This window comes from Lepisosteus platostomus, chromosome 8 (assembly GCF_059453375.1).
Source record: "Lepisosteus platostomus isolate fLepPlt1 chromosome 8, fLepPlt1.hap1, whole genome shotgun sequence".
Lineage (NCBI taxonomy): Eukaryota > Metazoa > Chordata > Actinopteri > Semionotiformes > Lepisosteidae > Lepisosteus > Lepisosteus platostomus.
In genome coordinates this window covers 17846946-17870975 of record NC_142618.1, presented here as the reverse complement: position 1 = coordinate 17870975, position 24030 = coordinate 17846946, and the positions used below count along the sequence as shown (strand labels likewise).

At 47.6% G+C, this 24030-nt stretch overlaps 3 protein-coding genes across 4 annotated transcripts in view; 2 read left to right on the top strand and 1 right to left on the bottom strand.

Moving 5' to 3' along the window:
* On the bottom strand, positions 1 to 14088 carry LOC148656956 (visual pigment-like receptor peropsin). Of its 2 annotated transcripts, none has more exons than XM_088644352.1 (7): positions 13970 to 14088; positions 4812 to 4970; positions 4327 to 4516; positions 3893 to 4031; positions 1766 to 1930; positions 1484 to 1571; positions 1 to 1002 (listed from the first exon to the last, which is right to left on the bottom strand). In XM_088644352.1, exons 2-7 carry the CDS (start codon positions 4959 to 4961, stop codon positions 793 to 795), a joined length of 942 nt encoding a protein of 313 aa, XP_088500478.1. In that variant the 5' UTR covers positions 4962 to 4970; positions 13970 to 14088; the 3' UTR covers positions 1 to 792. The 2 variants fall into 2 exon arrangements, with proteins under 2 accessions (XP_088500478.1, XP_088500477.1); XM_088644351.1 differs by having other exon boundaries at positions 4894 to 4970; positions 13970 to 14082.
* On the top strand, positions 8453 to 12178 carry ndufs8a (NADH:ubiquinone oxidoreductase core subunit S8a). Its single transcript, XM_088644376.1, has 7 exons — positions 8453 to 8556; positions 9524 to 9571; positions 9804 to 9869; positions 10020 to 10109; positions 10529 to 10701; positions 11358 to 11486; positions 11599 to 12178. Exons 2-7 carry the CDS (start codon positions 9526 to 9528, stop codon positions 11728 to 11730), a joined length of 636 nt encoding a protein of 211 aa, XP_088500502.1. The 5' UTR covers positions 8453 to 8556; positions 9524 to 9525; the 3' UTR covers positions 11731 to 12178.
* The window catches only part of tbc1d10c (TBC1 domain family, member 10C), a 21210-nt gene continuing 11140 nt past the window's right edge, over positions 13961 to 24030 (top strand). The window contains exons 1-3 of the mRNA XM_088644271.1: positions 13961 to 14102; positions 19658 to 19805; positions 22811 to 22910. Coding sequence (XP_088500397.1) covers positions 19666 to 19805; positions 22811 to 22910 — 240 coding nt within the window. The 5' untranslated portion in view covers positions 13961 to 14102; positions 19658 to 19665. The remainder of the gene's footprint in view (positions 14103 to 19657; positions 19806 to 22810; positions 22911 to 24030) is intronic.

The following is a 24030-nucleotide window of genomic DNA, read 5'->3' as shown; positions in this document are numbered from 1 at the left end:
TAAGGATGACAAAATCATCTTTCTTTATTCTCAAGAGTAATGTCTGAACAAGAGATCGGAAGCAAAGACAGCTACATCATTCTAAAGGAACAGCAAGAGTGCATCTTATATGATCCATCCACTGGAGCAGATGTGAAGAGAATCGTGCTGCTCAGTTTCTCTAGCTTCTTCTGAGCAACTGGAGTGACCAAGGCACAGCTGTGGAAGGAGTGGCATAGTAGTCTGTGCTGTGGGAGGTGTGGGATAGTGGCTTTGTGCTGTGGGAGGAGTGGTGTAGTAGCTCTGTGCTAAGGGAGGTGTGGTATAGTGACCCTGTGGGGTGGAAGGAGTGGTATAGTAGCTCTGGGCTGTGGGAGGTGTGGTATAGTAGCTCTGTGCTGTGGGAGGTGTGGTATAGTGGCTGTGTGCTGTGGGAGGAGTGGTATAGTGGCTCTGTGCTGTGGGAGGAGTGGTATAGTGGCTCTGTGCTGTGGGAGGAGTGGTATAGTAGCTCTGTGCTGTGGGAGGTGTGGTGTAGTGGCTCTGTGCTGTAAGAGGTGTGGTATAGTGGCTCTGTGCTGTGGGAGTTGTGGTATAGTAGCTCTGTGCTGTGGGAGTTGTGGTATAGTAGCTCTGTGCTGTGGGAGGAGTGGTATAGTAGCTCTGTGCTGTAAGAGGTGTGGTATAGTAGCTCTGTGCTGTGGGAGGAGTGGTATAGTAGCTCTGTGCTGTAAGAGGTGTGGTTTAGTAGCTCTGTGCTGTGGGAGTTGTGGTATAGTGGCTCTGTGCTGTGGGAGGTGTGACCCCGTGACTTCAGGTTTCAAGCTGGTTAACAGACATTAATTCAGGATCAGTTGAAGTCTTTCTCTTGACCTGCAGTAGACTCAGAACAGCCCCTCGAAACTCTGCATTGATGCAGTAGATCATTGGGTTGAGTCCACAATCCAGGTAAGCAATGACTGATGACAGAGTCCGCAGCCACTCAGGGGCAGGAGAAAAGTCCAGATTCCCCAACAGTATCATCTGAAAGGAGCACAGAACAGACACTGACTGTTAGGATCACACTGAGCAAATTGAAACTTTCTCTACACTACCTACAGAATGAGATGGCCCTTTCTGTACTGTATTAACTCCTCTCTCTCAGTGCATTGTTAGTGTACTGTAGTGTCCAGTCAGTGTGTCTGGACTGTATTAACCCCTCTCTCTCAGTGCAGTGTTAATGTCCTGTAGTGTCCAGTCAGTGTGTCTGGACTGTATTAACCCCTCTCTCTCAGTGCAGTGTTAATGTACTGTAGTGTCCAGTCAGTGTGTCTGGACTGTATTAAACCCTCTCTCTCAGTGCAGTGTTAATGTTCTGTAGTGTCCAGTCAGTGTGTCTGGACTGTATTAACCCCTCTCTCTCAGTGCAGTGTTAATGTACTGGAGTGTCCAGTCAGTGTGTCTGTACTGTATTAACCCCTCTTTCTCTGTGTCTGTAGTGGACTACTTTTAGCAGGTTTATCACCTCAGCCACAGTGAATGGAGTGTAGCACAAGCAGTAGGTAACCAGGAGGAGAGGAGTTACAGAGGACAAATCATCTCCATCATTCTTACTGCAGGGACAAAGAGATACAAAAATTGACTCTCGGTTACAGAAGAGAACATAAATATTTGTATGCTTTTTAAACAAACACACAGATCTCCCTGAGATACCAACACACAGGTTCACACAGAACCAGTCTCCTTAGTCTACCTTATAATTAATTAATTATAATTATTCATCTCATGATTGTGAGCGGAGTCTCACCTGTTGCAATTCCAGCCCCGGCCAGAAGAGGTCAGCAGAGTGCAGGCAAGGATGAGGAGGAGAGGGAGGAAGACGGTGATGGAGAAGGCACACAGGATGTAGAGCAGCATGTCTGAGTAGTTGTCCTCCCAGAACACCGCACAGAGCATCTCTGCCGGGTCGTACCTGGGACACACAGGGGTCAGTTCACGAGAGACACACAGCAGACGGGCAGTCCTTTTCCAGATGTCTGCAGACATCTTCCTGCAGTCCGGAGAACCTCCCGAATGACACCCCTGCCTGAGAGCAGCTGCCCAAGAGAACACCGAGAGCTCAGGCCGGCTGCTCTTGCGTCAGCCTTGGTGAAATCTCTGGAGAGGAGCTCGTCAGTGGGAAACCTGATCCATATCAGTTTGCTTATAAACCAGGACCAATCACAGAAGACGCTGTAGTTACCTGCACTCGTCTTATTCCAAAGCATCTAGGCTCCTGTTCCTTGACTTTGCTTTAGCTAAGATGGCCTTCCTCCAGGGTAACGGGTGATCATTAGCAGAACGCTAATTAGCGTTCTGGCGCACTATGGCTGCCGTCGCATCATCCAGGTGGGGCTGCACATTGGTGGTGGTGGAGGGGAGTCCCCATTACCTGTAAAGCGCTTTGAATGGACTGTCCAGAAAAGCGCTATATAAGTGTAAGCAATTATTATTATTATTATTATTATTATCATCTGTTTTCCTCTGAGGTGATAACCAACAATGGAGTGCCCCAGGGGTGTGTGAGTTCACCACTGGTCTGCGCTCACTGTGGGACTGTGATTGTGCAGCCAGCTATCCAAGCCAATTCCTTATCAAACTTCCTGCTCAGTCCACTGCCCTCTCTGGGGTGAAGGATGGTGATAGCAGACAGTTTACATGGTGTGACTGGGTTGCCTTCATTTTAAATACCAGAATAACAGAAGAAATTGTCTTTGGCCTTGAACAAGATGAATATCCGTCTCCAGTCCTGATTAACGATGAGTCCATTAAGCAAGTTACATCCTGGGAATCTCTTGGAATACACATAGATGTTAATCTGTTTGGGAAGGCGCATGTTGCCTTTGCTTGTAATAAAGTACAACAGCGGATCTCCTTTCCTCACAGGTTACAGGTTTTTGGTGCCAGTAGTCGAATTATGTCCGTGATTTTCAGTTCTGTTGTGCACAGTGCCCTGCAGTATAGACAGACCAGCTGGTGTAACAGTCTGTGACACAGAAGGCCGAGATGTCTCGACTCTTGAGGATGTGTACTAAGATGGCGGGACAGCGACTGGAGCAGAGCGTTCACACTGCTTACGGCAAGGGTGTGTGGAGACTGGCTGTTACTATCTCTGTTCTGCATGAAGCACACCAATCGATGCCTTCAAACAGATGTGCTAGAGGAATCCATTTATCCCACATTCAACAAAACTACTCAACAAATGAGTTCATTATAAAGGAGCAAAGGTTCATGGGCAAGTGCAGGCAGTGGACTACGTGCAAAAGAGCTAGGTGGTGATGTGCAGTTACAGGGGCTCAGGGAGACTGTGAGGGAGTAATCTGTGTGGAGTACTGGAGGAGTGCGTGTAATGACTTTGTATGGGCTGATGTCCTTTATGTAATGCCATATTTATTTTTAATGCAATGTTAATTTGTACTGTTTGTGTGTTTTTTGTAATTTTCTGTGTGTATAAAACATAGCTGCCTGGATGCAAAAGAAATGTCTGAGAAAACAGACAGTAAAGTACTATCATATCATAATAAGTCGGGATGTTTTTTCTTCCATGTTTAGAAGGTTTTCTATTTACTTCTTTTACTATCAATCCATCCGGTTCAGAGTCACAGGAGAGACACGGCCTGTCCTGGCAAGCAATGGGCTCAAGACAGGACACTCTCGTCTGCGTCTCACCTGGGATTCCAACCCACAGTAACCTTCCAGTCACAAGTCCTGAGCCCTGCTCCACACTCCACTCTCTAACACACACAGTCTTTCCTTCTCGTGAAGACTAGCAGCGCACTGTCTCTCATTTCTGCAAGTGACATTAATTAATGTCAGAGTGTGGAGGTATCTACCAGGTGCAAGATGAGGCTCCATGGACAAGGAGAAGAGAACACACACAGTCAGGGTCAGTCACCTGATCCACTGGAACACCACCGGCACACTGCCAAATATGATCCCGGTCATCCAGGAAGTGATGCAACCACCCACTATGGCAACTGTCTTCCAACTTCCTGCGGAGGCCACGCCCACATACCTCTGAACCGAGAGGATGGCTGGAAGACAGAACAGGTCCCATGGTTACTCTTATTTCTGTGAGCTGCACACTGCGCATGCAGGCGATGCACTGTACAGCACGCGTTCCTTAGATTGGTTATAAACAATTGGCAACAGGGAGACTGAGACACAAATGCCTGGGTCAGTTGTACCACAATCAGTCCCGGTTCTGGACAGTCCCGGCTGGATGTGGTTTAGCACCGCTCTAACCAGATGGATACTGTTGGTCACTGCTGATGATTCAGGCCTTACAGCTGCTCCACAGTCACAGTGGACGCGAGGCAAGGGGCGTACCTAGGCTGCCCAGAGAGGAGGTGATGAACGCAAACTTGAGCAGGCTGACCACCTCACACCAGGGGGACCCCTGACCTCCTGAGAGGACAGCCAGTAGGGATGCCGGGATGATTAGGAGTGAGCAACCAAGGTCCGACACAGTCAGATTGACGAGGGGAATGGGGCTGAGAAAAACACGCTGACGCCAGCACTACAAGAGAGAGAGGGGTTAATACAGACACACTGACTGGACACTACAGTACATTAACACTGCACTGAGAGAGAGGGGTTAATACAGTCCAGACACACTGACTGGACACTACAGGACATTAACACTGCACTGAGAGAGAGGGGTTAATACAGTACAGACACACTGACTGTACACTCCAGTACATTAACACTGCACTGAGAGAGAGGGGTTAATACAGTACAGACACAGTGACTGGACACTACAGTACATCAACACTGCACTGAGAGACATATTACCAGATATTAAATATAAGTACCTTAATTTTTGTGATAATGACCAGAGCGTTCCCAGTCACCCCCAGGATTATCTCCACACTGAGAGCGGCTGCTAGCACTGACCTTTGAACTCCGAACCCTGCTGAGCCTGACACATTGGCTGATTGATTGACAACAGTAGGGCAGGACATCCCCCTCACCTGGCAGCGAGAGGACAGGAAATCATGAGGCATGATGGAGGGAGAGACTGAATGTCAAACAGACGCAGAGATGAATAGACGTCCTGTCAGAGAGAGACACATGGGCTGACACACAGAAACAGACCTGAAACAGAGCCCAATTCAAGTTCAGTGGCACCTACACATCTATCATGGCCAGCAGTCAGGACACTGGGGTCAACACCCCTACTCTCACTGACAGTGTCCTGGGTCTGTAATGACCAGCAGTCAGGACACTGGGGTCAACACCCCTACTCTCACTGACAGTGTCCTGGGTCTGTAATGACCAGCAGTCAGGACACTGGGGTCAACACCCCTACTCTCACTGACAGTGTCCTGGGTCTGTAATGACCAGCAGTCAGGACACTGGGGTCAACACCCCTACTCTCACTGACAGTGTCCTGGGTCTGTAATGATCAGCACTCAGGACTCTGGGGTCAACACCCCTACTCTCACTGACAGTGTCCTGGGTCTGTAATGATCAGCACTCAGGACTCTGGGGTCAACACCCCTACTCTCACGGACAGTGTCCTGGGTCTGTAATGATCAGCACTCAGGACTCTGGGGTCAACACCCCTACTCTTACTGACAAGTGTCCTGGGTCTGTAAAGACTAGTTTTACTGAGTACCTGAAAGCTGAGCTGATATGACATTTCTTTCAGACTCAGATGCCCTTGTCTCAGCATCCTGACCACAGCTCTATACAGTATTCCATACAAAGGCTTTACCAAAACTACACAACAACACCAACAAGAAACGAATCACAGAGGAGTTTTGTTGTGAACATAGGTAAGGCCACAAACAAGAGTAAACCCTCCTCAAGCCATGAAGCCCTTCTGACTGTTAGTAGATAATAGATTGATAAGCTTCCTCTCGGTCAGATGATACACAAACATAGTCTTCAGTTTCACTGTTAAGCGTGTGATGCTCAGATTGACATGAATACTTCTCCCCCCTCTGATCCACTCCCTCCGTCACTTAACTCTCCTCCCTGTAACATCAAACTCTGGTGGACGTTCAAATTCCCTGAAGCGAAATAGTGACAAAACCAATTTTACTGGTGGGCAGCAAATGTCAGCTGGAAAAGCCGGAGAGCTTCACAGTAATGGCGGAAGGCTTCTCCACGCAGGCAACAGCCCTAGTCCAGAATCTGGGAGTCTCACTTGATCCTCTCCTGACCTTTGAGCCTCATGTGAAAAATCTAATAAAGACATCTTCCTTTCACATTAGAAATATGGCCCGCATTAGGCGATTTCTATCAGTGTCTGATGCTGACTGCCCGATTCACGCATCTATAATATCAACTCCAATTCTTTACTCCTAACACTCTTCTCAACAAACTGCAACATGTCCAAAACTGCAGCTAGACTACCAACTCAAACCAGACCCTGGCAGCATTTCACTACTACACTCACGTCTCTACATTGGTTGCCTATAAAGTCACGTATTCAACAGAAGATCCTGTTACTGACTTATGCAGCTCTGAATGATCTGGCTGTATCATACATCTCCGAATTTCTCCATGTTTGCACTCCCTGCCATAGGCTCTGTCCAGTTGAGTCTGATCCTTGATCACTGCTCCCGAGATTAAATCTTGGACTTCTGACCCTGCCTTTTCTGTCGCTGCTCCAGTGTAATACAGTAGAATGCAGTTCTACAGCGCAGACAAATTCTCTGCTCTGACTCTTCAAATCCAGACTCAAACCCCATCTCACCTAGGGCCTGTCTGATTGCCTTAAATCCTGTCTGTATGAAACTGTATGTTCTTCTTTATTTTTTTCATTTGACTGTTTGTTGTCTTTTTCTTTATCACTATGTACAGTGCCCTTGGGTTTGGAAAGGAGCTTTATAAATAAAAACTAGTATTATTACTATTGCTGATACTCAGCTGAGTAAATTACTCCTGCTTCAGCAGCATGTACCACTTTTAGTGATGATATTACTACAAGGCCGCTCACAGTTCTCCCAACACTGGATATAACAACAGAAATAATATCTTACAGATTCTGCATCCAGGATCTTCCTGTCACAATTCACTCCAGCATAGCAGCCCTCCGAACGCCTCTGCACACTTTAATTAAAACACTCCTGCTTCGTTAGCCGAGATTTAACCACAGGGGCTGACGTGCCAGGAAACGTCACTCATGCGTCATTCTCAGGTAATAATCAAGTGTTAATTACACTGAGTTACACAGAATTCTGGATTCACACTTCAAAGACCATCTCCTCACTATCTGCCCCAATCAGAATTCCAGTATTTCACTGTGTGTGTTAAAACAGTACAGACACTGACTGGACACTACAGGACATTAACACTGCACTGAGAGAGAGGGGTTAATACAGTCCAGACACACTGACTGGACACTACAGTACATTAACACTGCACTGAGAGAGAGGGGTTAATACAGTCCAGACACACTGACTGGACACTACAGGACATTAACACTGCACTGAGAGAGAGGGGTTAATACAGTCCAGACACACTGACTGGACACTACAGGACATTAACACTGCACTGAGAGAGAGGGGTTAATACAGTACAGACAACTGACTGGACACTACAGTACATTAACACTGCACTGAGACAGAAGGGTTAATACAGACACTGAGATAGAGGGGGAACTGATCTCTGAGGTACTAATAAAGAAATGTACGAGGTGAATGCTTTGGGATTTCATAATCAGCAAAATGTTCATTTCATTAGCTTAGTTGCTAACAAACAGCAGTCAGTGTCTGCTATTGCCTGCAGTCACCTTTCGTCCCTGGAAAGTGCAGGGGTAATAATTACTGTGATGGTGAGCAACAGAACCCAGGTCCAAGGTTCCTGTGGCAATTGTGTTCACCACAGTGTAGGAGAGGCACTGCTTCTGGGGATCAGCTCAGAGACGAGTAGTGACGTTCTGTGGATTGAAGGAATGTTCTACTCTGACAGTCTGAAGGAATTGATTATCTTCAGTATTGAATAGAGAAGACTATGATGGGACCCTAAAACACACAGTCTCTTCTTTACACAGGGGGTGGTGGGGGTGTGAAACAAGTGGCCGAGCCATGTTGTTGAAACCGATACCCTGACTTCTTTCAAGAAACAACAAGTGGTTCTTTACACTAAGGGTTGAGGGAGTGTGGAACAAACTGTCCAATTACATTGTTGAAGCCAATAACCTAAATTAAATAGAAAAAATGGCTCAATGGATAGGAATAATGGCCTCCTCTAATTTTTAACCTGTTTCATGATGTTATGAAGACAAAAAGTGCAACAAAATAAATGTGCCTTTCTATAACAATTCTGTAACAAAAAGTTGTTTTGACTCAAGATTGAGTCTTACGTTTCTTTTCAACAGCAGGCATTCACCAGACTCACTTTAGTCCTTTTTCGAACTACGTAAGCTAATACAGTGGGAATGATTCTCCAAAGAAAATGTATTCTACCTTACGTCGGCATTTTGACACACCCAAAATGGCGGAGACCGCCGACGGCCGCCATCGCCCTGTCCAATTACTTCTTCCGTTCTGGCGAGAACTTCCGGTAATGTCCGCTGTTCTGGTTGAGGAGGCCAAATAGCGACAGGTTGGTGACTTTGTGTTGACGCTTTTGCAATTAAATACCTTTTAACACTCAAATCTGACCGTTTGAATCTCCTTGACAAAAAAATGATGCGACTTATGCATGCCGAAGAGCTCAGGAAACGGCTTTGGAAAATACCGCAGCTCGGTGTTTTTAGTGACATAACCGGCAGATGCGCTGTGAGTCATTGAACAGTCCTTGAGTGCTCTGCAGCAATGTCAATGTTCTGCCTGTCACTGCTTTCAGCTTTTAGTTTTCTGAAAGTTCATTCTATCGGGTTTTCTACTGATATCTCTATCCGAAATATGAATTATGATCAGCAAGGCAACCGTGTGTGAGTGTGTGCCGGTATAGTACAGAGAGGCTGTGTGTGAGTGTGTGCCGGTATAGTACAGAGAGGCTGTGTGTGAGTGTGTGCCGGTATAGTACAGAGAGGCTGTGTGTGAGTGTGTGCCGGTATAGTACAGAGAGGCTGTGTGTGTGATTGTGTGCCGGTATAGTACAGAGAGGCTGTGTGTGATTGTGTGCCGGTATAGTACAGAGAGACTGTGTGTGTGATTGTGTGCCGGTATAGTACAGAGAGGCTGTGTGTGTGATTGTGTCGGTATAGTACAGAGAGGCTGTGTGTGAGTGTGTGCCGGTATAGTACAGAGAGGCTGTGTGTGTGATTGTGTGCCGGTATAGTACAGAGAGGCTGTGTGTGTGATTGTGTGCCGGTATAGTACAGAGAGGCTGTGTGTGAGTGTGTGTCGGTATAGTACAGAGAGGCTGTGTGTGAGTGTGTGTCGGTATAGTACAGAGAGGCTGTGTGTGAGTGTGTGCCGGTATAGTACAGAGTGTCGGTATAGTACAGAGAGGCTGTGTGTGAATGTGTGTCGGTATAGTACAGAGAGGCTGTGTGTGTGTGAATGTGGGCCGGTATAGTACAGAGAGGCTGAGTTGTTGATGGGGTCTCCTGTTTCTGTTCTAGACATGATGTCTGCAGCTCTGCGTGTGCTGTACTCAGCCTCTCGGGCAGGTAAGACTGACTCACACTCCTCTCAACAGACTGACGGAGAGGCAGTGATCGATAACGAGACAGGTCCGACAGACAGGTAAACTCACAGGTGGACAGGTCCACCGATAGAGAGACGGACAGGTAAACTCACAGGTGGACAGGTCACAAGTGGACAGGTGTATGCACTTGATTGGTAGGTTTGTCTGTTATTATTTTCTTGTAAGTTTACTGTTATTGTTTTTCCCTTATTTAGGCAGGGTGTCTGTCTGTCCCATGCTGGTGCGTCCCTTCAGCCTGTCTGTTCACAGAGAGGGATACAGTGAGTACCCTTCCTAAGTCTTCTAAGTCTTATTTCCTGAGCTCTGTACCTGTACTTCATTGGCTGTGTGTACAGTATATAAGCTTGTCGATATCCATGTCCGTCACTCTTGAGATCGGAATGTGAGTGCTTGCACATTTGTCTCTCTAGAGTATGTCAACGCTCAGGAGCTGCCCACAGACATGAAGTCAATCACAGACAAAGCTGCTCAGACCTTGTTGTGGACAGAGCTCTTTAGAGGTGAGAGCCCCACTTTCCCTCTCAGTGCAGTGTTAATGTCCTGTAGTGTCCAGTCAGTGTGTCTGGACTGTATTAACCCCTCTCTCTCAGTGCAGTGTTAATGTCCTGTAGTGTCCAGTCAGTGTGTCTGTACTGTATTAACCCCTCTCTCTCAGTGCAGTGTTAATGTCCTGTAGTGTCCAGTCAGTGTGTCTGTACTGTATTAACCCCTCTCTCTCAGTGCAGTGTTAATGTCCTGGAGTGTCCAGTCAGTGTGTCTGTACTGTATTAACCCCTCTCTCTCAGTGCAGTGTTAATGTCCTGTAGTGTCCAGTCAGTGTGTCTGGACTGTATTAACCCCTCTCTCTCAGTGCAGTGTTAATGTACTGGAGTGTCCAGTCAGTGTGTCTGTGCTGTATTAACCTCTGTTTCTGTCTTAGGGTTAGCAATGACTCTCAGTTACTTGTTCCGGGAGCCAGCCACTATAAATTACCCATTTGAGAAGGGTCCACTCAGCCCAAGGTTCCGTGGTGAGCACGCCTTGCGCCGGTACCCCTCAGGAGAGGAACGCTGCATTGCCTGCAAACTATGTGAGGCCATCTGTCCAGCCCAGGTACTGTCCATAGTGTGTAGTCAATCAATGTGTTAATCTTGTACTGTATTAACCCCTCTCTCTCAGTGCAGCGTTAATGTACTGTAGTGTCCAGTCAGTGTGTCTGGACTGTATTAACCCCTCTCTCTCAGTGCAGCGTTAATGTACTGGAGTGTCCAGTCAGTGTGTCTGTACTGTATTTACCCCTCTCTCTCAGTGCAGTGTTAATGTACTGTAGTGTCCAGTCAGTGTGTCTGGACTGTATTAACCCCTCTCTCTCAGTGCAGTGTTAATGTACTGTAGTGTCCAGTCAGTGTGTCTGGACTGTATTAACCCCTCTCTCTCAGTGCAGTGTTAATGTACTGTAGTGTCCAGTCAGTGTGTCTGGACTGTATTAACCCCTCTCTCTCAGTGCAGTGTTAATGTCCTGGAGTGTCCAGTCAGTGTGTCTGGACTGTATTAACCCCTCTCTCTCAGTGCAGTGTTAATGTCCTGGAGTGTCCAGTCAGTGTGTCTGTACTGTATTAACCCCTCTCTCTCTCAGTGCAGTGTTAATGTCCTGTAGTGTCCAGTCAGTGTGTCTGGACTGTATTAACCCCTCTCTCTCAGTGCAGTGTTAATGTCCTGTAGTGTCCAGTCAGTGTGTCTGGACTGTATTAACCCCCCCCCTCTTTCAGGCAATCACCATAGAAGCAGAGCCTCGTGCAGATGGCAGCAGGAGAACGACTCGATATGACATTGACATGACCAAGTGCATCTACTGTGGCTTCTGTCAGGAGGCCTGTCCTGTTGATGCTATTGTAGAGGTCTGTAAATTTTGTCATTTTAATTAACTTCTTTCAGCGCAGTGTTAATGTACTGTAGTGTTCAGTCAACTTTATGATGTATTAATCCAGTACCCCTTTCTCTCTCTGCCAGGGTCCTAATTTTGAGTTCTCCACAGAGACCCATGAAGAGTTGCTTTATAACAAGGAGAAACTGTTGAACAATGGGGACAAGTGGGAGGCAGAGATTGCTGCCAATATACAAGCAGACTACCTGTACAGATAGGTCCAGTGAGACACATTCAAACGCAGTGCCTGCCTGCCTGCCTGCCTGCCTGACACACACACTGACTGACTGGCACAGACAGAGGTAGTAGCCCACACACTGGTTGACTTTGTCTGCAGGTAGGCAGGTCGATCCGCTGCATGATGCACACACCCGACAGGTGTATAAACCGACAAGCCTGCATCGCAGGCGTTCATCTCTTGACAGGCCAGTTGGCAGGTACACACTCTCACACAGGTGCTGTGGCACCGTGCAGTGCCACGAGCGCAGACAGACACACAGGCTCGTGCAGACAGGCCCTGCGCTTGAAAAGCCCTCCTCTCCGCAGCGGCAGTCCTTTCTCACATCGCGGCGCTGACCCCCCTGGGAGCTGGCAGCCCTCTCCCCCTCCAGGACCGAACACGGCCGTTCTTATAAAAAAAAATAAAATAAAACCTGCTCGATTCCAGATTCTGGTCTCCTTCTCGTTCTTGTTCGTTTGAATGTGTGGATTCTGCAGGACTGTCCCGTGAGAGCTGGAACTCAGACTGCCAGAGCCCTGCGGATTTCTGCCAACTTTGGTGATCACATTCCCTTTACGTACACAGTCCCTACCCATAAATGTGCCGTTAAGCGTGCTGCTCTCATGTGCATTTATATATATATATCATGCTGAAGGGGCTTGGCTTGCAAAATTCATTTTGGAAAACCTGTACTCAGAACTTTGACATGAGCTATCAATGAATGTTTTGCCATAGCAAACAGCACTAAAATAAGATGTTAATATCACCAGAGAGCACTGAAATCAAGGTGCGGGCATCTCCACTGTGCACCAGAGAGCACTGAAGTCACATTGTGCTAATATCTCCAGTGTGCACCAGAGGGTGCTCACATCACCAAAAGGCTCTAGTACCTACAGTGCACACTAGATGGTGCTAAGATATCCAGTTTTCAACCAAAGGCTGTAGCATCAGTGTGCAAAGGGGTCTCTAGAAAGTACTAGTATTTCTTGTGTACCAGAGGAATACTGCCATGACTGAGCTGTTGCAGCTCCATGTGGTGTTAAGTGCTGTCTTTAAGAATGTGTCCCCTTTGTGTGTGGACTAAATAAAGGGCTCCAAACTACAGGAAAAGGCATGGCTGCATCAATGGGTACAAATGGATGTTTCCTTAATGAAAAATGTATCAGGCCTTTATCAATAATTAATATGCAATGCACATTTATAATTGTTTAACTTACTTTTTGAACGATTAATGTTTTCAGATTTTTTAATTTATTAAAAAAATATCTCACATGTAAATGGCACATCTGTAATAATTCATGATTTGTAGTTTTACAATCACCTCTCTGTATCACCTCAGCTTTGTCTTGGTTTACTAAGATAACTGACTGACGGCACCAAGAACACCAGTGACTTCCAAAGTCTTCCTCTGTCAGTCTGATACACAACCTTCTACCTCCTCAGAACGAGGTGAAACTGTATTACTGAGTTTCGTTCCTCTGCTCAGCAGGATGCTGTTTTCATGTGAGGAAATGCGATAAAGCTACACACACACACTCTGACACCAGACGCTCATAGACGGATGTCAGACATGCACACTCATGGACACCCACATCTTGACACTCCTGCTGAGAAACACACACACACACACACACACACACACACACACAGGTGCACTGCCACATGCAGCACAAGAAAATTGCCATATGTACACACAATCTTAGGACACACACAGGAACACTGCCATCCACACGCATAAACTGAGCCACACACACCCAAACTGAGGAGCACACACAGACAAACACATACCCATACTGAGGCACCCCCTCAAATTGAGCAACACACACATACAAACACACACAAATTGAGGCACGCACACACATACAAACACACACACAAACTGAGGCACAAACACACAGAGCAACACACACACAAACTGAGGCGCACACACACAGAGCAACACACACATACAAACACACACACAAACTGAGGCACAAACACACAGAGCAACACACACACATGCACAAACTGAGGCGCACAGACAAACACATGCACAAACTGTGGTGCAGACACACACACAGAGACAGGAATACAACCATTTGCACACACACACAGAACACTCCCAGTCTCGTTCTCACAGCGGAAGTGTGGCGCAGAGCTCAGAGCATCTCCACACCTCTGTCACAGAGCCTCTCGCTCGCTACCCCCGAGCTCTGCGCCCCTCAAGCTGGACAGGGCTGGTCATGAGCCGGACTCACACATGCTACTGCTGAAACTGCTGCTGCTGCAGGGGCTGCTGGGGCTGCTCTTGACACTGACCATCACCGTCATCTTCCTGCTCTCCTTCATCATCCTCTTCATCCTGTCTGAAGACACACACCTCAAGAGAAGGTACTGCTAACGCTATTCACGTTATCGCACAGGACTGGAGGGTACTGTCGTTAGTGCTGCTAACACTATTAATATCACACAGGACTGGAGGGTACTGTCGTTAGCGCTTCTAACACTATTAACATTATTGCACAAGACGGGAGAGTACTGTCGTTAGTGCCGCTAACACAATAATATTATCATACAGGACTGGAGGGTACTGTCGTTAGTGCTGCTAACACTATAAATATTATCACACAGGACTGGAGGGTACTGTCGTTAGTGCTACTAACTCTATTAATATTATCACACAGGACTGGAGGGTACTGTCGTTAGTGCTGCTAACACTATTAATATTATCAGAGGGTATTGTCATTAGTGCTGCTAACACTATTAATATTATCACACAGGACAGGAGGGTACTGTCATTGGTGCTGCTAGCACTATTAATATTATCAGAGGGTATTGTCATTAGTGCTGCTAACACTATTAATCCAACCTACAGGACTGGAGGGAACTGTCGTTAGTGCTGCTAACTCTATTAATATTATCACACAGGACTGGAGGGTACTGTCGTTAGTGCTGCTAACACTATTAACATTATCGCACAAGACTGGAGAGTACTGTCGTTAGTGCTATTAACACTATAAATATTATCACACAGGACTGGAGGGTACTGTCGTTAGTGCTACTAACTCTATTAATATTATCACACAGGACTGGAGGGTACTGTCGTTAGTGCTGCTAACACTATTAACATTATCGCACAAGACTGGAGAGTACTGTCGTTAGTGCTATTAACACTATAAATATTATCACACAGGACTGTAGGGTACTGTCGTTAGTGCTACTAACTTACTAACTCTATTAATATTATCACACAGGACTGGAGGGTACTGTCATTAGTGCTGCTAGCACTATTAATATTATCAGAGGGTACTGTCATTAGTGCTGCTAGCACTATTAATATTATCGGAGGGTACTGTCATTAGTGCTGCTAACACTATAAATATTATCACACAGGACTGGAGGGTACTGTCATTAGTGCTGCTAGCACTAATAATATTATCGGAGGGTACTGTCATTAGTGCTGCTAACACTATTCATCCAACCTACAGGACTGGAGGGTACTGTTGTTAGTGCTGCTAACACTATTAACATTATTGCACAAGACTGGAGAGTACTGTCGTTAGTGCCGCTAACACTATAATATTATCATACAAGACTGGAGGGTACTGTCATTAGTGCTGCTAGCACTATAAATATTATCACACAGGACTGGAGGGTACTGTCATTAGTGCTGCTAGCACTATTAATATTATCAGAGGGTACTGTCATTAGTGCTGCTAGCACTATTAATATTATCGGAGGGTACTGTCATTAGTGCTGCTAACACTATTAATCCAACCTACAGGACTAGAGGGTACTGTCATTAGTGCTGCTAGCACTATAAATATTATCACACAGGACTGGAGGGTACTGTCATTAGTGCTGCTAGCACTAATAATATTATCGGAGGGTACTGTCATTAGTGCTGCTAACACTATTCATCCAACCTACAGGACTGGAGGGTACTGTTGTTAGTGCTGCTAACACTATTAACATTATTGCACAAGACTGGAGAGTACTGTCGTTAGTGCCGCTAACACTATAATATTATCATACAAGACTGGAGAGTACTGTCGTTAGTGCTACTAACTCTATTAATATTATCACACAGGACGTGAGGGTACTGTCGTTAGTGCTGCTAACACTATTAATATTATCGGAGGGTACTGTCATTAGTGCTGCTAACACTATTAATCCAACCTACAGGACTGGAGGGTACTGTCGTTAGTGCTACTAACTCTATTAATATTATCACACAGGACTGGAAGGTACTGTCGTTAGTGCTGCTAACACTATTAATATTATCGGAGGGTACTGTCATTAGTGCTGCTAACACTATTAATCCAACCTACAGGACTGGAGAGTACTGTCGTTAGTGCTGCTAACACTATTAATATTATCACACAGGACTGGAGGGAACTGTCGTTAGTACTGCTAACTCTATTAATATTATCACACAGGACTGGAGGGAACTGTCGTTAGTACTGCTAACTCTATTAATATTATCACACAGGACTGGAGGGAACTGTCGTTAGTACTGCTAACACTATTAATATTATCACACAGGACTGGAAGGTACTGTCATGAGTACTATTTTAATAAACTGTGGACCCCTGCCTCTCGGCGTCATGTGCTGGTGGGAGGAGGTCAGCAGACCCCTGAGAGCTGTGCTGTTGGAAGGTGTATGACACTTGCCCAACGAGGGAGAGTGCTGAGCTTTTGCCAGGCTACGGGCTTTTTAATTGTGGTTGTGTTGCTGCAGAGATGGAGGGAGGTCAGTCTCAAACTGTGGTAAAGATAGCACATTGCAAAGAAATTATAAGGCAATGATACTAAAGCAATGATGACCTCCTACCACATCACACCACCACTGCCAAAACAACCCTCTGTCCCTCCCACACAAGCTCAACCATCACAAAGCAAACAGCACATACATCTGCAGTGGGAGTCTTCTGGAACACCGTTTGTCCATAGACACATTCTCCAGAATGCCTGATAGTCCTCTCAAACACTGAGGTGTTTTTCCTAGCAGAGCCGGGATATTAGAGGGGAGCTACACTGGCGATTTTCCAGTGGGTATTTCACATTATAGTGCCACCAAATCGAGTCTGAACCAGCAAACGACTCAGCTCCACAGAACTGAGTCTGAGCCAGTGAACAACTCAGTATCACTGAATCGCATCTGAGCCGGAGAACGACTCGGCATCACTGAATCAAGACAGCAAAAGGTTCAGCGTTACTGCATCAAGTCTGAGCCAGCAAACAACTCAGCGTCACTGAATCGAGTCTGAGCTGGCAAACAACTCAGAGCCACTGAATCGAGTCTGAGCCAGCGAACGATTCAATGTCACAGAATTGAGTCTGAGCTGCTGAACAACTCAGCATCATTAAATTGAAGTAGTACAAGCAGGGAGCTGCGTCAGCATGCGTAGGCTGCAAAGGAACAGGTAGAGGTTTATTCCATGCTGAAAAGCGAAGATAAGAAACGCAACATTTCCGCAGTGAAGCCATCCCATAGATGGCACTATATTGAGTCTGAACCAGAGAACGACTCAGCCTCACTGAATTGAGTTTGAGCCAGCAAAGGACCTAGCAGTACTGAATACACAACAGAAACATGAAATTATTACTGAAATGAGTCTTCTACAAAGCTAAATGGAAAATAAGTGTATGAAATTGACAGGCTTGGTAGTTTACCATCTTCCACGTGGAAAGTTACGTAGTTTGTGAAACTTCTAGCGGAAATCTCACATACAGACAGATAAAATGAGAAATGTTTTTCACAGACTTGTCTTTTGCGGGGTAAAAGGAAGCAAAACGTTAAGTGAAAATATCACCAAAGTCCACTCATTATATCAAGGTTTTGAGCTAATTCTTTTGACATCAACTATTTAACAGCAGATTAATAATCCCATAAAACAGCACATTCTTCCACATTTAAAACATAATGGAAATGATGTAGTCCTCATTTAATAGATGTCTTTATCATTATCATTTAATCTGATATAATCCTTAATTTGGGGGGAAAATCGAATCAATACAGCCATCCGAAATTACCAACAAATGCGGGATTCGTGAGCTGCCCCCAGCTCCTCAAGCATTATTAATACGAGCGCTATGCGTGTTGAGTTTGACGATGTAGGATTGCTTAATATCAACACCCTGGCCTTCGACTCGCAGTGTCCTCCGAGTTCAATGGTCGGGACCGAATCATGTCCAGTGTTGACTCGCTTGGCTCGGTACTCGATTCGGAAAACTGAGACAGGACGGTGAATCGACCGAGACGAAGCGTCAGGGGACTCGTGAGTCAATTCGCCCGAGTAAGTCATTCAAACAGTAACGGATCGTCCGCGCTCTCCGGCCTGTCGCCCGCTGCTCGTCCTGCAGCGGCTTTCGTCGGCCAGGAAGAGGAGGGAGGTGTGAGGATGTCAAAGTTTAAAGCCCCAAAACAGGACGTTAACGCCTACAGACAGGGCGACATCTTACAGACGGGCTCGGACTCTTTAAAAGGACCCAACCCCCCTATTTTTACGTTTTGCCGGTGGGTGCGGCCTCTGTGAAGTTGGGCAGCGTTAAAAGACCACGGTGACGGTTAGTAAGGAAGAGCTTTAATCCGTGACGGTTAACTGGCCTGATGGCAGGCACAGCCCAGCCGCTCCTCGAAAGAAGGTGCCGTTTTACCAGTAACGTTCACAGCTCACACGCTTCCTGCGGTTTCCGGATCACGTGGTGACGTCACACAGGGGCCCGCTGCAGCCTGCTCCCCGGTGCGTCACAGAAAACGCGACGTGACAGAGGCTCGTGTCGGTGTTGTCCGGATGAGTAAACTCTCTTTCAAAGCCCTCTCTGGGAGAACTAACGCAAACCCGTCTGCCCCGAGAGCGGTATGGTCTCTAGTCACTGTGTAAACGTGCAGGCCTGCAAGAACTGTAGTTCAGGGTGCTTCGCACACTAGAGCACAAATCCCTTTGGAAAGGTATTTCAATATGAGCTCAGGAGGTGCTTCTTTACACAAAGCACGGTGGGGGTGTGGAACGAGCTGCCCAGGCATGTTGTTGAAGAAAATACCCTGCATTCTTTCAAGAAACGGACAGATGAGAACCTTGGATCAATTAGCCCCAGGATTTCATACACAGCAGGGTGTCCCTTTTCTGTTATTGCCTCCAAATGTCCTGTTCCATTTTCTTTTATCAGTTTCTGTGATTATATTAAAAGAGATTAGCCCGTCTAGCCCATGAAGTAGTTAGTAGTTAATGGATTCCAGGACCTCATCCAGTTGTCTGTTAAAAGAAGTCAGGGTATTGGCTTCAACATCAGGGCTGGGCAGCTTATTCCACACTCCCACAGCCTTTTGTGCCTCCTGTGCACATTTTTAAAGGCTCTTCTCTGTGGATTCCAGTGTGTTACAGACTCCCACACTCCCTGTCTCTAAATGTGTCTCAGGGGCTCACAGCCTCTTCCAGCGGGTGTCTTCTTCCAAACCATATATGACAGTTCTGTAGCCCAGCACACAATGGTATGAGAGCCAATTCCATGAGTCCACAGTTTCAGGCCACAGAGACTTGTTGTTGTTGGTTGTTTGTAATAACATTTAGCTATTGATAAAAAGTATCTAAATAAAACTCATCACCTCTATCTCAGTGCAGTCATTTACTGTAGTGTCCAGTCAGTGTGTCTGGACTGTATTAACCCCTCTCTCTCAGTGCAGTGTTAATGTACTGGAGTGTCCAGTAAGTGTGTCTGGACTGTATTAACCCCTCTCTCTCAGTGCAGTGTTAATGTCCTATAGTGTCCAGTCAGTGTGTCTGTACTGTATTAACCCCTCTCTCTCAGTGCAGTGTTAATGTACTGGAGTGTCCAGTCAGTGTGTCTGGACTGTATTGACCCCTCTCTCTCAGTGCAGTGTTAATGTCTTGTAGTGTCCAGTCAGTGTGTCTGTAGTGTATTAACCCCTCTCTCTCTGTCAGGGGGTGCGATGGAGAACGTTTCGGCCCCGACAGATCCAGACTGTGACTCTGGCTCCGGTTCTGATGCCATTTCTCAGCTCAGCACTGGGGTGCCAGCCCGAGAGACAGACAGGTTTGGCTTCATCCTGGGAACCGGACTTTCTTCAGAGTGAGTGTCGGTAGTGTCGTCCCCGTTGGTACTGAACTCCGGGTCTCTCTCTCTCTCTCTGCACGTCTGCCTCTTCCTCGCTCTCGAGGCGCTTCCTGTGCGGTCGCCGTGGAGATGGCTGTACCTCGTCAGTGTGCGGTTTTCCTGTTTCCTGTTTATCAAGTTGTGGCCCCCGGCGCAGCGCCTGTCCTCCTCGCAGCGGAGCTGGCAGCAGAGATGCTCACTGCACGATCAGAGGAGCATCACGACAAGAGGCCTTTCGGCCCATCCAGCATGTGTCGTCGTTAACTGATGCCAGGACGGGGGGCACAGTGGCGGGGTGTTTAAAATTGCTGCCTCACAGCGCTGGAGGTCAGGGTTGACTGGGGTGCTGACTGTGTGGAGTTGGTGCGGTCTCCCCGTTTTCTTGCGGGTTTCCTCCGGGTGCTCTGGTTTCCTCCCACTGTCCCAGGACGTGCTGGTTAGATCAATTGGACTCTGGGGAAATTGGCCCTGGTGTGTGCGTGTGCCCTGTGGCTCTCCTCTGACCCTGTTCTGGATAAAGCTGGTAGAAAATGGATGAATCTCATCCAACTATTTAGTCAAACAAACTACCCGTGGCAGGGTAGCGTTTTCCACACCCCCACCACCCTTTGTGTAAAGAAGCACCTCCTGTCCCAACCAGAGGATTTCACCCAGCTGTTTCTTGAAAGCAGAGAATCAGCTCCAACCACATGGCTGGGCAGCTTGTTCCACACCCCCACCACCCTTTGTGTAAAGAAGCACCTCCTGTCCAAACCGGAGGATTTCATCCAGCTGTTTCTTGAAAGCAAACAGAGAGTCAGCTCCAACCACATGGCTGGGCAGCTTGTTCCACACCCCCACCACCTCCGATCCCCCCCCCGGCAACAAGCCTCTAACGTCCAGCCGGGCTGGATGGGCGGAATGACCCCCTCTCGTGTGTAATCGTTCTCATGTTTACATGTCCTAATTAGAAAATCTAATACAACATGGAATCATCGGGGCATCGGGATGCAGTCTGGGGGAAAGAGGCGCCCCACTGCGCTCGCAGTCCCAGGGATCGTGGGTAATGGAAGACACCAGGCTGAACTTTTCTTCCTGATCGGAGAGCTGATCCGAGCGCCGCAGAGCTGTCATCCATAGCCAGGTCTCAGGAGTACAGGGACGCCGGCCGCGGAGCCGAGCTGAGCGGCACCAGGGAAGACGACTGGAGCCTGCAAAGACGTCCAAATTGCGTCCAGATGCCGAGGACGTGAGAAGCAGAGGGGCCGGGGGGGGACGCAGAAGGGAAGATTCAATCCAGATGGTGTCGCGTCGGGGGGGGGGGGTTGGGCGTCGAGCATTACCGTGTTCCAGATGTCAGCTGAGCAGAGCCCAAAATCCCTCCGAGTGGAAAAATCCCTCTGTTCCCCGCAGAGGATGGAAAAATGTGAGGAGCCGGCTTATTGGAACAAGGCTGTCGGAGAAGATAAGGGGGTTCTGGGGGGCGGGGGGGGGTTGCGCTCATCATGACAGAATTGGCACAGCCCGGCAGCAGGAGAGCAGAGACCGGATCTGAAGAGGAAGGGGGGAAATCGGATTTAAAAGGGGCAGAACTTGTCTCTTGTGTGGTCTTGAAGGGTCAAGCTTTGGGAAGGTTAAAACACGGACACCACCGTGGAGTGAGTAAAATCCACTGGGTGAGGGTGTTGCAGATTAATTAGCACTGATATCTCCCAGCTCCACAGCTTTTGGGGTGCTGGGCTGGATTCTGGACTGGGGTGTCTGTCTGTGTGGAGTTTGCATGTTCTTTCAGTTCACCAATGGCCATTCCTCTGGAGAATTTGTACCCTGTGCGGGATGGGCACTATAACTGGGAACCAGCTTTTTGAAGAACAGAGTGGGCTTCCACTGGCCACACTGCCGCCAGGCCAGAAAAGCACGAGATGGCTCACACACGAGAAGCCGTTCGGCACACCCTGATTGAGTCTTAGTAGCTGACCCAGCTGTTTCTCGAGAAAAGGACATTGCTGGGCGGCTTGTTCCACACTCCCACCACCCTCTGTGTAAAAAAACACCCTCTATGTAAAGCAGTGGATCCAGTCCTAACTGGAGGATCTCGTCCAGCTGTGTCTTGAAAGAAGCCAGGGTGTCAGTTGCTATAACAAGGCTGGGCAGCTTGTTCCACACTCCCACCAACTGTTCTGAAGGAGGCACAGGGACACACCCACTGCCCCCGGCTCCCTCTGACCAGGGCTCCTCCCCAAGTCTTATCCTCTAGGGTGACAGTCCAGCAGTATCTGCAGTCCTCTTTCAGTCTCCGGCTGCCGCACACTGCTGGTCCCCCATTATCCAGTTGGATGAGCTGGAGCCAGTGGGGTAACAGCCGTGCTTCCAGCAGGGAACTGGACACAAAACCTGTCGGTTCCCCCACTGGAGCAATTAGGGTAAAAGTGGTCCGATGGAGCCCGAATTGATAGGAATGTCAGGGTGGTGAGAAGACAAGGAAGAGATATTAAAGGTCCTCAGGGTAAAGATTTGTGTTTTTGATGAGGCCAGTTAGAGAAAGAGCCTGTGCTGACTTCTCAGATCAGATCTTGACATCAACATTGAGGAGGGAGATGGGACGGCACCGCGTCCTCGAGCTCGTTCCAGCCATCCGTCACTTTACCTTAGATGGCCATGGTGACCCAGGACCAGTCCAGCCTGGCTCGGCATACTCAGGGCACAAGGATTCATTAACCCAGCCAGCATGACCCTGGAGAGCAGCGAGAGCAGCCTGGGGCACTCGTGTCCAGAGTGGACACAGGCAGAACATGCAGGCTCCACACAGAAGGGCCCAGGAGCTGTGAGGCAGCAGTGCTCCTTCCCACACACATCACTGGATTTCTGTCCTGTTTCAACTTCGGACACATGGACTTCACCAGTGTTTGTATTGTGTGTACCTGTTGTTCAGGACCATGCTCCGTCTTTTTTGGCACCAGAACGAGAGTGTGTTAACGAGCCGATGACTTTCTCTCTGTCAGCTGTGAAGGGCCGCCTCCTGAGGTCATCCGTCAGAGAGAGGTCAAATGGCTGGAGATCATCAGCCACTGGGACCGCTTCCTACTGAAGAAAAGCAGCAAGGTCCAGCCCAGCCACTGAGCACTAGTGATCTTGACTGTGGACTGTCTGTGCAATGTGTGTGTAGTGTGTACCTGTCCAGGTGTGTGTGCTGTGTGTGTAGTGTTTACCTGTCCAGGTGTGTATACTGTGTGTGTAATGTGTTAGTGTCCAGGTTTGTGTTGTGTGCACTTGTCCAGGTGTGTATACTGTGTGTATAGTGTGTACCTGCACAGGTGTGTGTACTGTGTGTGTGGTGTGCACCTTTCCAGATGTGTGTACTGTGTGTGTATAGTGTTTACCTGTACAGGTGTGTATACTGTGTGTGTAGTATTTACCTGTCCAGGTGTGTGTACTGTGTGTGTGTAATGTGTTAGTGTCCAGGTTTGTGTAGTGTGCACTTGTCCAGGTGTGTATACTGTGTGTGTGTAGTGTGCAACTGTCCAGGTGTGTGTACTGTGTGTGTAGTGTGTACCTGTCCAGGTGTGTGTACTGTGTGTGTAATGTGTTAGTGTCCAGGTTTGTATAGTGTGTACCTGTCCAGGTGTGTGTACTGTGTGTGTAATGTGTACCTGTCCAGGTGTGTATACTGTGTGTATAGTGTGTACCTGCACAGGTGTGTGTACTGTGTGTGTGGTGTGCACCTTTCCAGATATGTGTACTGTGTGTGTATAGTGTTTACCTGTACAGGTGTGTATACTGTGAGTGTATAGTATACACCTGTCCAGGTGTGTGTACTGTGAGTGTATAGTGTGTACCTGTCCAGGTGTGTGTACTGTGAGTGTATAGTGTGTACCTGTCCAGGTGTGTGTCTGTAGTGTCTACCTGTTCAGCTGTGTAGTGTTTGTAGTGTGCACTTGTACAGGTGTGTATACTGTGTGTGTATTGTGTGGGTGTATACTATGTATCTGTACAGATGTGTATTTTATCTGTGGAGGTATGTTTACTGTGTGTGTAGTGTTTGTGTACTCTGTGTGTACTGTGTATGTGTATAGTCTGTACCTACAGGTGTGCGTTCTGTGAGTGTATACTGTGTACCTGTACAGGTGTGTGTATTCAGTGTAGTGTGTGCCTGTACAGCTGTGTGTACTGTGTTTTGTAGTGTCTACCTGTGTACTGTGTCTGTGTAGTGTTTGTAGTGTGC

Excerpts from the sequence above, each read along its gene's own strand:
- ndufs8a (XM_088644376.1), top strand. The coding sequence starts at position 9,526 with ATGATGTCTGCAGCTCTGCGTGTGCTGTACTCAGCCTCTCGGGCAG. Across the intron at positions 10,110-10,528 it reads GTGGACAGAGCTCTTTAGAG|GGTTAGCAATGACTCTCAGT; the intron begins GTGAGAGCCCCA and ends TTTCTGTCTTAG. Across the intron at positions 11,487-11,598 it reads CTGTTGATGCTATTGTAGAG|GGTCCTAATTTTGAGTTCTC; the intron begins GTCTGTAAATTT and ends TCTCTCTGCCAG.
- LOC148656956 (XM_088644351.1), bottom strand. The coding sequence starts at position 14,072 with ATGAAGAGGATGATGAAGGAGAGCAGGAAGATGACGGTGATGGTCAGT. Across the intron at positions 4,971-13,969 it reads CAGTTTCAGCAGTAGCATGT|GTGAGGGGGATGTCCTGCCC; the intron begins GTGAGTCCGGCT and ends TCTCGCTGCCAG. Across the intron at positions 1,003-1,483 it reads CTCCATTCACTGTGGCTGAG|ATGATACTGTTGGGGAATCT; the intron begins GTGATAAACCTG and ends TGCTCCTTTCAG.